At 44.3% G+C, this 13843-nt stretch overlaps 1 protein-coding gene across 1 annotated transcript in view; it reads left to right on the top strand.

The window, feature by feature from the left end:
- The first annotated feature begins 3622 nt into the window (after nt 1-3622).
- The window catches only part of KIF5B (kinesin family member 5B), a 41100-nt gene continuing 30879 nt past the window's right edge, over nt 3623-13843 (top strand). Inside the window, 1 exon segment of the mRNA XM_015408123.1 lies at nt 3623-3748. Coding sequence (XP_015263609.1) covers nt 3623-3748 — 126 coding nt within the window.

Below are 13843 nucleotides of genomic sequence, written 5' to 3' on the forward strand. Positions count from 1 at the left end.
GGGAGGGAAGAGGGACACATCCCAGAGAAATGGCAGCTCGCTGACAGTCATGTGCACATCAGGTGTCCTGATGCTTGAATGCACTGAGGAAGGTGAGAAAGAAAATCTCTTAAGCACTAAACATGGTAAGGACACAAATCTGTAGTAAGAGTTGTAGGGGAGAACAAAAGTGTGTGTGGGGAAACAAAAAGGGGGGGGAGAGACAAAATGCCACTCCTCATAAGGAGCAGCTTCAAGTGGGGTCTATTCCGTTTCCCCAGTGTCATGGAGAAAGCCTTGGGAAGAGTGACAGGAAGTGAAATAGAAAGCCTTGTTTCTGCTCAGACAGTCTGTATGGTAGCATCCGTTTTGATGCTGCCAGATTTGAAGTCTAAGGAGTGGGACAGAAACCTCTTCATTTCAGCAATGGATGTAGGGGAGCCCCTCCTCCCATTTTTGAGCCACTATATTTATTTATTTGGAAAATCAATGCCACCTCCCCACAGACTCACTTAAAGTGGTTCACAAAGTAAAATAATACAATAAAATCATTAAAACAGTAACATTGTCAGTATGAAAACAGCATCAACCAACATTCAGCAGCCTAAAATTATATCCATAAAATAGGCCCGTAACAGACCCATGTTGTTGTTGTTGTTCAGTCGCACAGTCAAGTCCGACTCTTTGCAACCCCATGGACCACATCATGTCAGGCCCTCCTGTCTTCTGTTGTGCTCTGGAGTTTGCTTAATTTCATGTTCATTGCCTCAATAACACTATCTAACCATCTCATCCTTTGCCATCCCCTTCAGTGTTCCCTCTAAGCTGAGGTAGTGTGAGCTAGCTCAGTTTTTTAGCTTCTGGCTCACAGATTTCTGTCTTAGCTCAGGAAGGATGGCTCCAGAGCAAACTAGTTTATGCAGTAGCAAAATCGCTTGCTCACAACTTTCATGCCATGCCAGTAACTCCCAAAGTAGAATTTTTGCTCACAAGACTCCACAGCTTAGAGGGAGCATTGGTCCCCTTCTTCTTTGGTCTTCATTCTTTCCCAGCATCAGGGTCTTCTCCAGTGAGTGCTCCCTTCTCATTTGGTGGCCAGAGTATTTGAGCTTCAGTATCTGGCCTTCCAGGGAACAGTTAGGGTTGATTTCTTTTAGGACTGACTGATTTGATCTCCTTGCAGTCCAAGGGACTCTCAGGAGTCTTCTCCAGCACCATAATTCAAAAGAATCTATTATTCGGCCATAAAAAGAGCTAAACAAAGATGGAACCCCTCAGTTGAAAGTAGAGTTGCCAACTGTCTGGAGGAAAATGTTTCCTGTCCCTTTAATAGAGGTTTAACGGGATGTTATTGACCAGGTGATGTGATTGACCTCGGTGTCATAAAAACGTCAGCTGCCTATTTTCATGATTTAAGCCTCTGTTCCAGGAACAGGATCTTTTTCTTCATGCCTGTTAACAACCCTAGTTAATAAAGTCTGGGTAAAAAGAAGTGTTCTGGCCTGGTGCCTAAAGGGCAGCGAGCTAAGTGGAAGGTGTGCTTCAAGGTAGAACAGCACTCCAAAGGCAAGGTGGCACTGCTGAAAACAGTCTTATCACTGGCTGTCACCTCTGCAGGCAGTAACCTGGGTGGTCCCCAGTTCATCTCATCTCAGCCATGAACTCACCAGGTGCCCTTAGGCATGACAATCTTCTTTCAGACTTTTCCTCTCCACCATGTATAACATGAGAATAATATCAGCCTAATTTACATGGCTACTGTAAGGATTGCATCAAGAGAATGTATGTGAAACACTTTGAACAATAAATGGGATATATATAATACATAACTTTAGTGTTCAATGCTTCACATTTGCTATTGCAATATTTATAATCCACTTTTCTCACTGGGACTCAAAGCATATTACTAAAACAATAAAACAAGACTAGAATTGCAGAATGAGAACACAATGTATATAGCATTATAGTTTATTTACTATTATGCATCATACAGTATATATAACAGCCCAGGCCTGTAGCTACAGTGGGGCATTTCAGGGCCCCACCCACTTAATAAAAAGCCCAGCCCCACAAATAGCCATGCCTCAAACCTTATTTTTGAGAAGAGACCCCCTTGCTTCCTGCTGCTGGCAGTGGCCAGGGTGAGAGCACCAGGGCTTGCCCTCAGGTTTCCCTCTCTGTTCTACTTTGGAGTGGGGGGGGGCATCATGGGACCCAGGAAAAGACAGCTCAGAGGACATTTAATTGCATGTTTCCCAAAGGCTCATAGACAAGACTCACCATGACCCAGGTCAGGGGTGTCAAACATAAGGCCCCGGGGCCTGATCCAGCCCACCTAGGGCTCTTATGCGGCCCGCGAGCAACTGATGCAAGGGAGGAAGTGCTGGGGGGAGTGGGCGGATCCACTCCATTGTGGCTTAGGCACAGCAGAACAGCTTTGTCTGCAGAGGTCCAGCATCGTGGGAGCATCTGCCCAGTGCTGCACTGCCACCTCTCCAGTCCGCCTATGTGGGGTTTCCTCTGCACCCCCCTCCCAGCCCAGGGGGCCTTGCAGTGAGGATACACCAACTTGGAGCTTACCAGCTGCTGTCCTGTATACAGTTTCTAACTCTGGTACCTGGCATTACATTTTATGGCACATGTGGTCCAGCCCGACAAAGTGACATTTATGTCAGATCCAGCCCTCCTAACAAATGAGTTTGACACCCCTGACCTAGGTGGTATACAGCAGGACTCCGCTAGCAGAAAGGGGGATTGCTGGGGATGTATTGAAGGTACCCCTCTTGAGTGCCCTTCTACGCTTTCTTGCCCTGTGGAAGGGAACTTAAAAGGCATTTAAATGCCTTCTAAAGGCAATTAAATGTCCTCTATGCTATTTTTTCCTAGGAACTGACATCTTTGCTGCCTTGTCCCTTAAAAGGAAGGGCTAGAAACAGGCTCAGAGCCTCCCCCTTTAAAGATGGGCATTTAGATTAAATTAATTAACTATAATTTAAGTGCTAGGGGCCTGTAACAGCCTATCGAAAGCACTTTATTATTATGCCGATATCTAACAGCCCTATAGCGTTCCTAGTCCCGCTCACCCAACATCTGCAGCGCCTTCGCTTTCCACGCCCTTCTCTGAAAGAGACGTTCCCTCCGTTTCCTTACGCCTGCGCGATATAACACACCACTGTCTTCTTCCCTCCCCTTATCCCAATTATGTGCGCCTGCGCGCTAGGCCTCCCAATCCGAAAGGCAGCCGGCTGGGAGTCCAGTTCGATTGCACCGCTTGCGAGGGCGGAGAAGGGGGGGGGGAGGCGAAAGGGGCTTTTTCTAGTCGACTTCAAGAAGGGACGCGGGTCCGTGTCTGCGCCTGCGTGGTCAAACGCCCAGGCGCGCCGGCGGCATTCTCTGCAGAGGGTGACGTCATCCCCCTCCCTGCCGTCCGCGCCGCCTGGCGAAGGGGAGGGGCCGCGTTCGCCGGTTGCAGGCGCCGCCATGGCTGCCATATTGGAGAGGAAGTGAGCGCAGGAGGAGGCGGCGGCGAGGGCGGCCCGGGCGGAGCAGCACACCGGTCCTTCTCCCCGGGTCTCCTCGGAGCGGCGGGTCCCGGAGGGGGCCGCTGTGAGCACCCGGGAGGCGGTTTCGGCCTTGGCCTAAAATGGCGGACCCGGCAGAGTGCAATATCAAAGTGATGTGTCGCTTCAGGCCCCTCAACGACTCCGAGGTGACGCGGGGCGACAGGTACATCGCCAAGTTCCAGAACGAAGACACCGTCGTTATCGCGGTGAGTGATTTTTTTTGGGGGGAGGAAGGGTTTGGGGAGGGGGCGAGAAGGGGGAGACCCCCCATCTCTTGTGTGTGTGCGCGTGCAAATAAGGGGGGCGAGGTTGGGGGGGGGCTCCAGGGCGCGAGGGGAGAGGCCGGGGGGCGATGGGTGGAGAAGGGTGAGGGAAGTGGGCGGCGGCGCAGATGAACTGTTGCTTGGGTGCCCCGACCTACATACTGGGGGGGGGGTGTTTATGAGTGGCCGGGGGACTTGGCGACGGGTGCAGAGAGGAGGGAAGGGGCTCGGAGGAGGAGAAGAGAAGGGGATCAATGAATGGCCAGGGAGAGCTTAAGGGGTTGGGCGCCGGCCTCGGTGGTGGCAGGAGAAGCTGAGGAAGCTGTCGCCTTTGATCTCCGTGTCTGCCCCTCTCTCTCTCTCTCTCGTCCTTGTATGGGGCAGACCTACGGACCGCATCTTATCGGAGAACAATTCGTCTTCTCAGTGTTATAACCTCAGCCGGGGCATTTTGGAGGATTCATAATTTGCTGTTGATCCTATCATCTGAATTGCTGGCTTTGCTGTTTATGTGAAGTGGGGGAGAGGGAGAATAGAACTATGCTGTAAATGCATTTTTATGGCTGGCAGTTCATGTCACAGGTTTCTACTCCATCCGCCCATCCCTTATGGTGGTTTATGGTGTTTGAAAAAGCGTGCCTTGCATACGGAAGCTCATACCTTGAGTAAACCTTTGTTGGTCTTTAAGGTGTCACTGGACTCTAAATTTGTTCTACTACTTCAGACCAACACGGCTGACCATCTGCATCTATCTTTATGCCTCTTCACTTTGCTAATTGTAAAGTGTTGACTCCGAGGAAGCTTGCAGACATGGGAGTGATGAATGTAAAAAGAGTATTCAAAAATGGGCTTGGAAATATGTTAATAGGCCTTAATCTTTATGTTTGTGGCTGTTTGAACTGCACTGACTGATGGCAGTGTAGTTATATCTTTTAAAATGAAGCCCCTCAAAAAGCCACTGTGATTGACAATAAGGATGGGTGTGGGAGAGAGTGGTCAAAAGCCAAGTCACTTAAAGCTTGCATGTTTGGACTCCAAATGCTAATGGAATCTATACACTGGAATATGTCAATAACCATTGGGTTGGATCCTGCTAGCTTTTCTGCTTGATCTTGCCTGACGCTGCTTAGGTACATCTGTAGTCTTTATATAGAAGACAAGTTTTTATAGTGAGTACCTGAAGCAGTGCTTGATATTTAATACTTCAAATACAGCATCGCTTTAGATGCAGCATAGAGAACTGTGAGGGATTTCATGGGAGACATAGTAGTCGTGATATAGTTAATTATCTCTATTAATTAGTTTGCTCACAACAAATTCTGCTAGTTCAGTGTACATAGGTTGCATTCTCAGAGTCCTTTCCTGGCATTAAGTCCCAATGAATAAGTGACTTTTACATATGACTGTTTTGTAATGTGCATAGGTTTTAAAAGACTACATTTCCTTTTTCCACTTAGAAGTCTGAAATGTACTAATTTCAGTGTCATGTCATGCTAAGTCTAAAGAATCTTTATTTTATTTTAAAACTGGCTTTGATTAGAAACAGTTCTGGCTCTTTTTTCTTTCAAATTTTTCTTTTTCAAATTTTGGAGCAGAATGGTTCTTGGCTAGTACCTGGATAAAACTAACTCTGTATTACATTTACAATTTAAAGCTTATTCAGAATATTGGACATTAATGTTTGTCTCATTTAAACATTCACTGAGAACAGGATCACTTTTTATAGCCTTCACATAAATGCAGGCCAGTATGTTAGTAACAGGGTCACTAGTTTATTCACTGTATAAAAATCACTGTTAGCCTATTTTGTGTCCCCTGTTGCACTCATATGTATCTGCTAGTTTTCCGGAGTCTTTGGCAATGCATTTAATTCTTTTTCTAATACGTTCCTCATGTAAAAAGGGATCAGACACATGGTGGTTTATTTAAACACTTCTATCCTGCCTTATCTCCTTAGACTCAAGGCTACAAAGGAAGGGTAGCTTAAAGCTCTGCTTTTTTTGTATCTGATGATCTCAGTGAAAGAATGTATGAAAAATCTGTTGCCAGTTTTAATAAAATATGTAGTTAAGTACTGTAAATATGGGAGGAAGGGACTTGATGGTGGTGAGTTTGAGTTTAAGCTCTGGGTTTAGTGACCAAAGGTACCTAGCATCTGTCCCAATCTGTAAAATATGTATTATACTAACCTTTTTGCAGTTGTTGTGAAGATAGAACAGGAGGCTATAAAGAGAAGAGATTGGATTTATACCCCGCCCTTCACTACCCGAAGTTGTCTCAGAGCAGCTTACAAACTCCTTTCCCTTCCCCTCCCCACAAGAGACACCCTGTGAGGTAGGTGGGGCTGAGAGAGCTCTTGACAGAAACTGCTCTTTCTCAAGAACAGCTCTTATCAGAACTATGGCTTGCCCAAGGTTATCCAGCCAGGTGCAAGTGGAGGAGTGGGGAATCAAACCCAGTTCTCCCAGATTAGAGTCCGTGCACTTAACCACTACACCAAAGTATAAAGAAGGTTTTATGAGGTCAACAGTACATTGTGTCCTCATGCCTTGATCAAGAAAGAGTGGGCCACACTTTGGGATGGGATCCATGATACAGACTAAAATGATAAGTGAAAAATTGGGCAGGAGTTGAAAAAGCTCCTAGGCATTGGTGAGTGATAGAGTATGCTCAGCACCTTGATGTAGGTAATGGTGATAGGGGTGGCAACCCTTTAGCATAATAAGTTGATAAGATACTGCTAGATTTTAAAGTAACATTTTAGTCTTAGCTGTCTTCTGTCCTTTGTCTTGCCATCTGCTGCCAATTTTAAAGCTTGCAGTGGCTTTGTCCTCCTTCCTTTTCTGATACTGTGCTCCTTTGTTAGTAATGTTTTTCTCCCCTCACCTGGCCTATGCTCACTGCAGGTATCAGAGTCAGGATGGTAGAAAAATACTTCAAATTAAAGAATGCAGCAAAGGAGGGAGTTAGAGTGTAGCTCCCCTTACCTCCACATTCCACTTTTTCGTTAAGGTCCATACCTCACTTCTATCTCTGCATGTGAACTGGCAAGTACATGGCTGCTCTGTCACTTACAATTTGGCCTGGACTCCTGCTGTTGTTGTTATTATTTATTGAATTTCTGAATCACCCCCATCCCTGAGTACACAGGGCTGTGGATGATTTGTAATAGGTTAAAACATACAAAAATATAGTTTAAAATCAACAAATCAATTAATCCTGAATTTCACAATCTTCAGATGGCGTCTGTAATTTAATCTAAAACCTGCTCTGGGCTGTTCTTCCATCTCATGGCTGGGTTAAGGAGGAGGCCAAAGCAGCCAGTGTGGAAGAAAAGAGGAGGGTGCCAACTATGATGGAAATGATTGCTGTCCTCAACCAAAAGCCTGGTGGAACATCTCTGTCTTACGGGCCCTACGGAATTGCATTAAGTCCCACAGAGCCCTGATGGAAGTTGGCAGACAGTTCCACCAGGGCTCAGAAAGCCCTGGCTCTGATCGAGGATCCCATGACACTTACATGATTCCCTTTTATTGCCCTGTAAAGAGCCTGTGCAATTATATTTAAATAAATAATTCCAATGTTCAAACAACCCAGCTTGCCACTTGAATGGTAGCATGGAGTGAGCAGAAACTGCTTCTAGGCAAAATAGCACCTCTTTGTATCCCTTGTTTTCTTTCTTGCTGAATATTTGGAGATCCACGGAAAACATTCTGCTAGTCAAGTCCCTGTTTTTCTTAGTATCTTTTGGAGTTGAGCTCTGCACCTTCCTGCTTCGCCTCCCTTCCACAGTAGTCTGTAGCAGCACTGCATGATAATCTGCAGGCTGAATTGGGAAAGAGGAAGAATGGAGTAGTCTGGACTGGAGATTGGGATCAAGCTCAGTATTAGCCGTAACCATTTAAAAAGAGAACAGGTGCCCTGACCTGGATAGCCCAGGCAAGCCCGATCTCATCACATCTCAGAAGCTAAGCAGGGTTGACCCTGGCAAGTACTTGAATGGGAGACCTCCTTGAAATACTAGAGGCAGGAGGTGGGGGCAGGTTTTATTCAGCCACCTCTCTGAATATCCTCCAGGCCCCCATTAGGGGTCAGTCACCAGAGGTTGCCATGACTTCCAGGTGCACACACACTCACATGCATGCACATATGAAAAATACCAAGAAAGAGAGAACAGGCAGCTACCTAGGGCGGCACAATTCAAGGACTCATAGAATTGTGGAAGAAGTTTGTGGGTCCTGGAAGTAACATGAGTCCCAGCTCTTATATCAATTTTGGTGTGAGTGACTCCTCAATTTTGTCTTATCATGCCATGTTTTCAATATTGCAAAGCATATTAAAAGATTTATTTAGAACAGAAGCTGCAGAGACAGTTGAAACTTCTTTTCTAAATGTTGAAGTTCAAATCCCGCTTACGGGGAGGGCGGGTTATAAATATAAATAATAATAATAAAATATAAATCAGAATGCTGTATTTGCTGATTTTACTGAGAAATTTATGATCAAATCAGGAAGCACTGAAACTATATTTTTACGTGGAGGTAGTTTGGGAAGGCTACCTTTGTATGAAAACTTGAAAAAGACATTTTTGGCAGTCAGCTTAGCCACCCCATGCTGTAGTTTTTAGTATTAATTAGGAATGCTATATAGTGGATTATGAAACACGTTTGCTACAATACTACTTTCAAGATTTTCTTTTGGTATTCCTTGGGCATTTTATTTTTATTTAAATTGCGTGTAGGTGTTAATTCCAGTATTTGTGGAAGGCTGCATAGAGCTGAATAGTTGTAACCAACTACAGTCTACCACTGAGACAGACCTATCCATCTATTAGCTCCCCAGACACCCATGCAGTTTATGTTGCATTGTGCCGCTGAGAGCAGCTAGGACAGGGATAGCAAAACGCTTGGAATATATCTGCTGCCTGTGATAGGTAAACAACTTAGTAGCTATTTGCATGTCTGTGTTTGTTTAGCATACTTTTTACATGTCTGATAGGAAACTATGTGAAACGTTTCAGTCTTGCACCTTTGTTTTACCATGCTTTTTACATGCCAGAGTTTGTGAGTTTGTTGATACGCTTTGCTATTAGTGTTTATGTGTCGTTATGAAATGTCTATACACATGAGCCTCCCCCTGTGCCAGAACGGATCACAATGTGCAAAGAAGAAACAGCGCTTCAGCGGGCGTTATTTAAACTACATAGTGTTTAGTACAAAAATTAAGTCAGAAGAAAATGTGGATAAATTCTTAGGGGTCGTTGTATGAACTTATTTACTTTATTTATATCCCACCTTTCTCCCTAGTGGGACATAGAGAGGCCTACGCTGTTCTCCTGACCTCCATTTATCATCATAATGACTTTGTGCAGTAGGTCAGGCTGAGTGTGTCTACTGGCCCGTGGTTATGCAGAAATTTCCCATGGCAGAGGGCTGGCGTGGCATAGTGGTCACAGTATCGGACTAGGATCTGGCATGACAAGGTTTGAATCCCTTGCTCTGCTTGTGGAAGTCCACCAGCTGACCTTGGGCCTGTCAGAATTTCTCAGCATAACCTTCCCTCTCAAGGTGGTGGTTGTGAGGATTGTGGAGGGGGACGGTGACAATGTGAAAAGCTGCTCTGTGTCCCTGATTGGGGGGAAAAGTGGGATATAAATAAAAAAATAAGCAGAATTTGAATCTGAGTCTCCCAGATTCTAGTCTGACACTCTAACCCAGGGGTGTTGAACCCATTTGTTATGAGGGCCGGATCCGACATAAATGAGACCTTGTTGGGCCAGGCCATGTGTGTCATAAAATGTGATGCCAGGTAGCGGAGATATAAACTTTATAAAGGACACAAACACAAAGGTGTTTTTTTACTTAAAATAAAAACATGTGTAAAACATTAGCTATGTAAACTGCAAATCTCATGCTCAAGAGTTCTGAGTCTAGGACCCAGGTTAAAACATGAAATGGCTGAGTGATTAAGAGAGTCTGGCGAAGCAAACTATGATGCAGCAGCAGCAGCAGAACTGGAAGCAGGAGAGGGCCAGTTCCACTGCAGGCCTGATGGAAGCCCTCCGGGGGCCTAATCCAGCCCGGGCTGCATGTTGACACCCCTACTCAAACCTGTGCACCATACTGGCACTCAACTTGCCCTTACTTGAAGGTGCAGGGTTATCTGCCATAGCTGTCCATAACCTGTATAACTAGCCATCATTTATCATTGTCACTGGGTCTCAGTTTTTGAGGATTGGGCTTGCTAAGGTTTGGAGAAGCTTGGAAGCTGTCAGATGGCGTCCCATTAATTCTCTGCCAAGCATGAGGAACCTCAAAGAAAAGGAAATTTTCACTTTATTCTGGTTATCAATGAGCAAGTATGCCTAAAAGAGATCTTGCAGTTGGTTGTCTGATGTCTAGTGTTGGCCACACCTTTTATCTGTAGAAATTGTTGGGCTTGTCAAAGAACCACATTTCAGAGCTATATGTGGTTTAGGTGAGTAGTAAAGTGTGGCTGCAGTGCTTTATGCAGTACTTTTGAATCCATCTGCTTCCAGATGTTGGCTTTCTCTAGCAACTGAACAGCATTTGCCAGCATAGTGACATAGCTGGTTTACAAGTTTCTGGTATCAGCTGTATCATTCTCTGTTTATTACTGTTACAATCTGAGCGTGCTAGCAGGATCAACAGATTGAAAGGGGAGGGGGTAAAACAGCCAGAATTGTGGAAAACGAGCATTGTTTCTTCCTTATGCAAACTGGATTTTTGACTCTTTGTTTTTGCATCTATTTCTTTACACCAACCTGGTGTCCATGGGCCCATGGTGCCTGCCAGCACTTCCCCTGGCACCTGTCATGTGTTTCATGGAAGTGGGTACTATGAAGGCAAGCTACTATGAAGGCAAGACTTGTGATTGGCTTCCTTCATACAAATAAAGGTGCCCTTCCCTTCCTTCTGGTGGTCTTCTGAGAATATATGTGTCATTCCCCTACTGTCTTCTCCTTCTGTTATTCCCCAATCCCTTTCCTCTAGTGTGTGTGTCACTTTGTGCACACGTGTGCTTTTGGTTTCGTGTCTTGCAGCATCTGTTTTGTGGTGGCCCCCACCATGCTTTCAAAATACCAAAGGTGCCTGCAGACTAAAAAAGCTGGGGACCCCTGCTTTTTACTAAAATAACCACAAAAAATAGGTATCTGAAAGCATTAGGAAAAATATATATAAACAGAATGGGAAGCAGTCCTTTATACCTTTATTGAACTTGCCAGTAAACTTGATATATGTGGTGGTGGTAGTACTGTGAAAGTTGTACTATCAAAAGGTACTTGGAATCAAGCTTTGGCTTTGTGGTATAGCTTGAATTCCAAGTGTTTAAGGTATACTAAAGGCCCAAAATAATTGCTTCTTGTTCTTTTGTACTTTCTTCAAATGGAACTGTTCATCAAAAAATATTCTTCTCCTGGCAGTTTAAAAAATGCAGGATATGTTTCCATTTTTAACTTGTCTTGGCAAAACCTGTCTGCTTCAAAAGAGGCAGTCCTATGCAGTTCTATCACTTCATCTCTTTTTTGCTTATGTTACTCCGTAAAACGATGAGTACACAGATTGCACTGTATAAACAATAAATATTTATAAAGCACCTATTTTATACAAAGATTAAGATCTCCAGAGCATTTGTAGGACAATGGTGTGTTAGAGGTTTCCACTGAAATGATAAAGTTTTATTTCAAACCAATCTAACTTAAATGTGACCTCTGAATGCTTAGGGCATAATCCATCCAAAGTCAACTAGTTTATAATTGTACTGATTACAATGGGGGAGGTTTAGACATTTGCTCAATTTAATCAAACCTAAAGGTGCTACATTTTGTATCATATTCGTAATGATTTGCTGTACTTATAAAGTTATATAGTAATCTTAAAAGGACTCTCTGCTTCATCAGACAATCAATCTTTGGTTTAATTTTCAGGTAGGGCTTGAACTGTACATACGATTGGCATATTTTGTCTAGTGGAGGGCCATGAGACTTGCAGGGGAGAATCCCATCTTCCCCTCTCTGAGAGACTCACTGAGACCACCCTGCTGCTGCTGCGAGCCAGTACAGTCTCCCCCCCCCCTCTGTGGCTTGCTGGGGGGAGGAGTCTCTGCTGGCTCATCTGGCGCTGCTCCATGCAAGCCAGCAGAGTCCTTTCTCCCAGCCACTGCTCTCTGTGGCTCATCCAGAGCAGTTCCAGGTGAGCCAGCAGAGACTCTCCTCCCAGCTGCTCTCTATGTGGGCCCGCTATACGGGGTGTGTGTGGTTCCTCAACATTTTTTGGGCAGGCTGAGGGGCTGCCCGGATGCAAGAGCTGTGCTGCCGCTGGTAGTGGGCCAGGCGTAATCACAGGTTGCACTTATCCTGGCGGCATGCCCCAAAAACTGGAATCAAGAACCAAAAGGGTGAGAAGAAAATCTAATGAAGGGCCAATATTAAAAACCTAGTTAAAACTTATAATATACAAAAATACAAGTTTTTATTGAAAAGACAGTTAAAAACATACATAAGAGCCCAATGAAAGCCTCGTAAAAAAGTATAGCCTAAACACAAGGGCCAATACACATGACCTGATGCGTTTCTGCCCTATTGGGGCCTTCTTCAGAGGTCAAACAATATTGAGGTACACATAACTTAAATGCATATTGCAATAAGATAACCAATAAGTGAATATTGGACCAGGAAGAGGAAGGTTAAGCAGCAAGATCTAAAGACACATGGCTGCGTGGCTGCTGGGTTCAGCATGACTGAATCCCGTGTTGTCTTCTGCTGGCAGCCTTGCCCCTCAGACCTCGCCCAGCTCCCAGGCTGATCTTGGATCATAACTATAAACTAGTAACAGATTTTTCTGTAAACCAAGATTGTAGGAAAATCTCCTTAGCCTCCACATGGCCCCGATCCCCACATTTAGATAACCGCAGATGGTCGCCACAGGTGCCTAATAGTATATAGATGAATATTGCTATTTAAAAGAGCAAATATTCAGAAGTACTGTTTAATAATTAAGGGAGGGGGCTTCACAGAAGAACAAAATATGTATCTGTCACTGAGCTTTTCTGTACTTGTTGGGTAGTTCCTACTACTTGGGTTGTATAAAGGTATTTGCCTATCCCTAGAATCTGTAACCTGAAAGTTACTGGTGGTTCTTTCCCTGACTGTGCCGGTTTGAATTCTCTCTGTGTTATGCCAATAAAGGTAATTGGAATTGGAATTCTTTGTGTGTGAGAGAGAGAGAGAGAAAGGAAGGGGGAATGTGTTTATGTGTACGGATAGACAAAACCCAATCTGTAATAGACAAGAGTTAGGGTACAGTGCCACCTTTCCATATTCATTGAGATCAGCGGGCTTAAAAGTGTATAACTCTGCTTAAGATGGCTCTGTTAGTTTCTTACACAGTAGATAAAAATACAGGAAATACTGAAACTATGATTATTAACCCATCAACTAGCAGGTTGTACTCATTCCCACTGTAAGACAGCTCTTCTGTCTTGCACTTGAAATACCTGCTAGGGTGCTACAATAAACAGCTGAATATTGTTGTAATCCTGGTAACATTAGGAAAAGGACAACTAGAAATGTAACTGCATTAATAATGGTATAGCCTCAAAACCTGTATAATACCTAGCTAACAAGATGGGGGGGGGGGGGGGGGGATTAGAGGAACTTGGTTTTTACCCAAATGAATTCCTTTTTGCATACTAGCATTTCTTGCTCTGTGTTTCAGCTGATGCTTAAATTAGGGACTTTACATTCAAGAAGGCATTGTACGATGGTTTTACTGCCAGTGGGTGCAGGGTAAACTTCTCTGGCAGACTTGGCTATATTTTTAATTATGCATTTTTTATCTTGTTGATGGACAGTTGATTTTTGTGTCCTTGCAGCTCTTGCTGCTTTGTTACTTGCCTTGAGTTTGAAGAGACAATGTGGGTTATAAATATTTTAAACAAAATTACATTTTACATATCTTTGCCAATTGTGCATTAAGCAAAGAAACAGCTTGGAAAATCCCACCCCCCCCCCACCCC

The sequence above is a fragment of the Gekko japonicus genome, unplaced genomic scaffold (genome assembly GCF_001447785.1).
Source record: "Gekko japonicus isolate JY-2015 unplaced genomic scaffold, Gekko_japonicus_V1.1 scaffold87, whole genome shotgun sequence".
Classification (NCBI taxonomy): Eukaryota; Metazoa; Chordata; class Lepidosauria; order Squamata; family Gekkonidae; genus Gekko; species Gekko japonicus.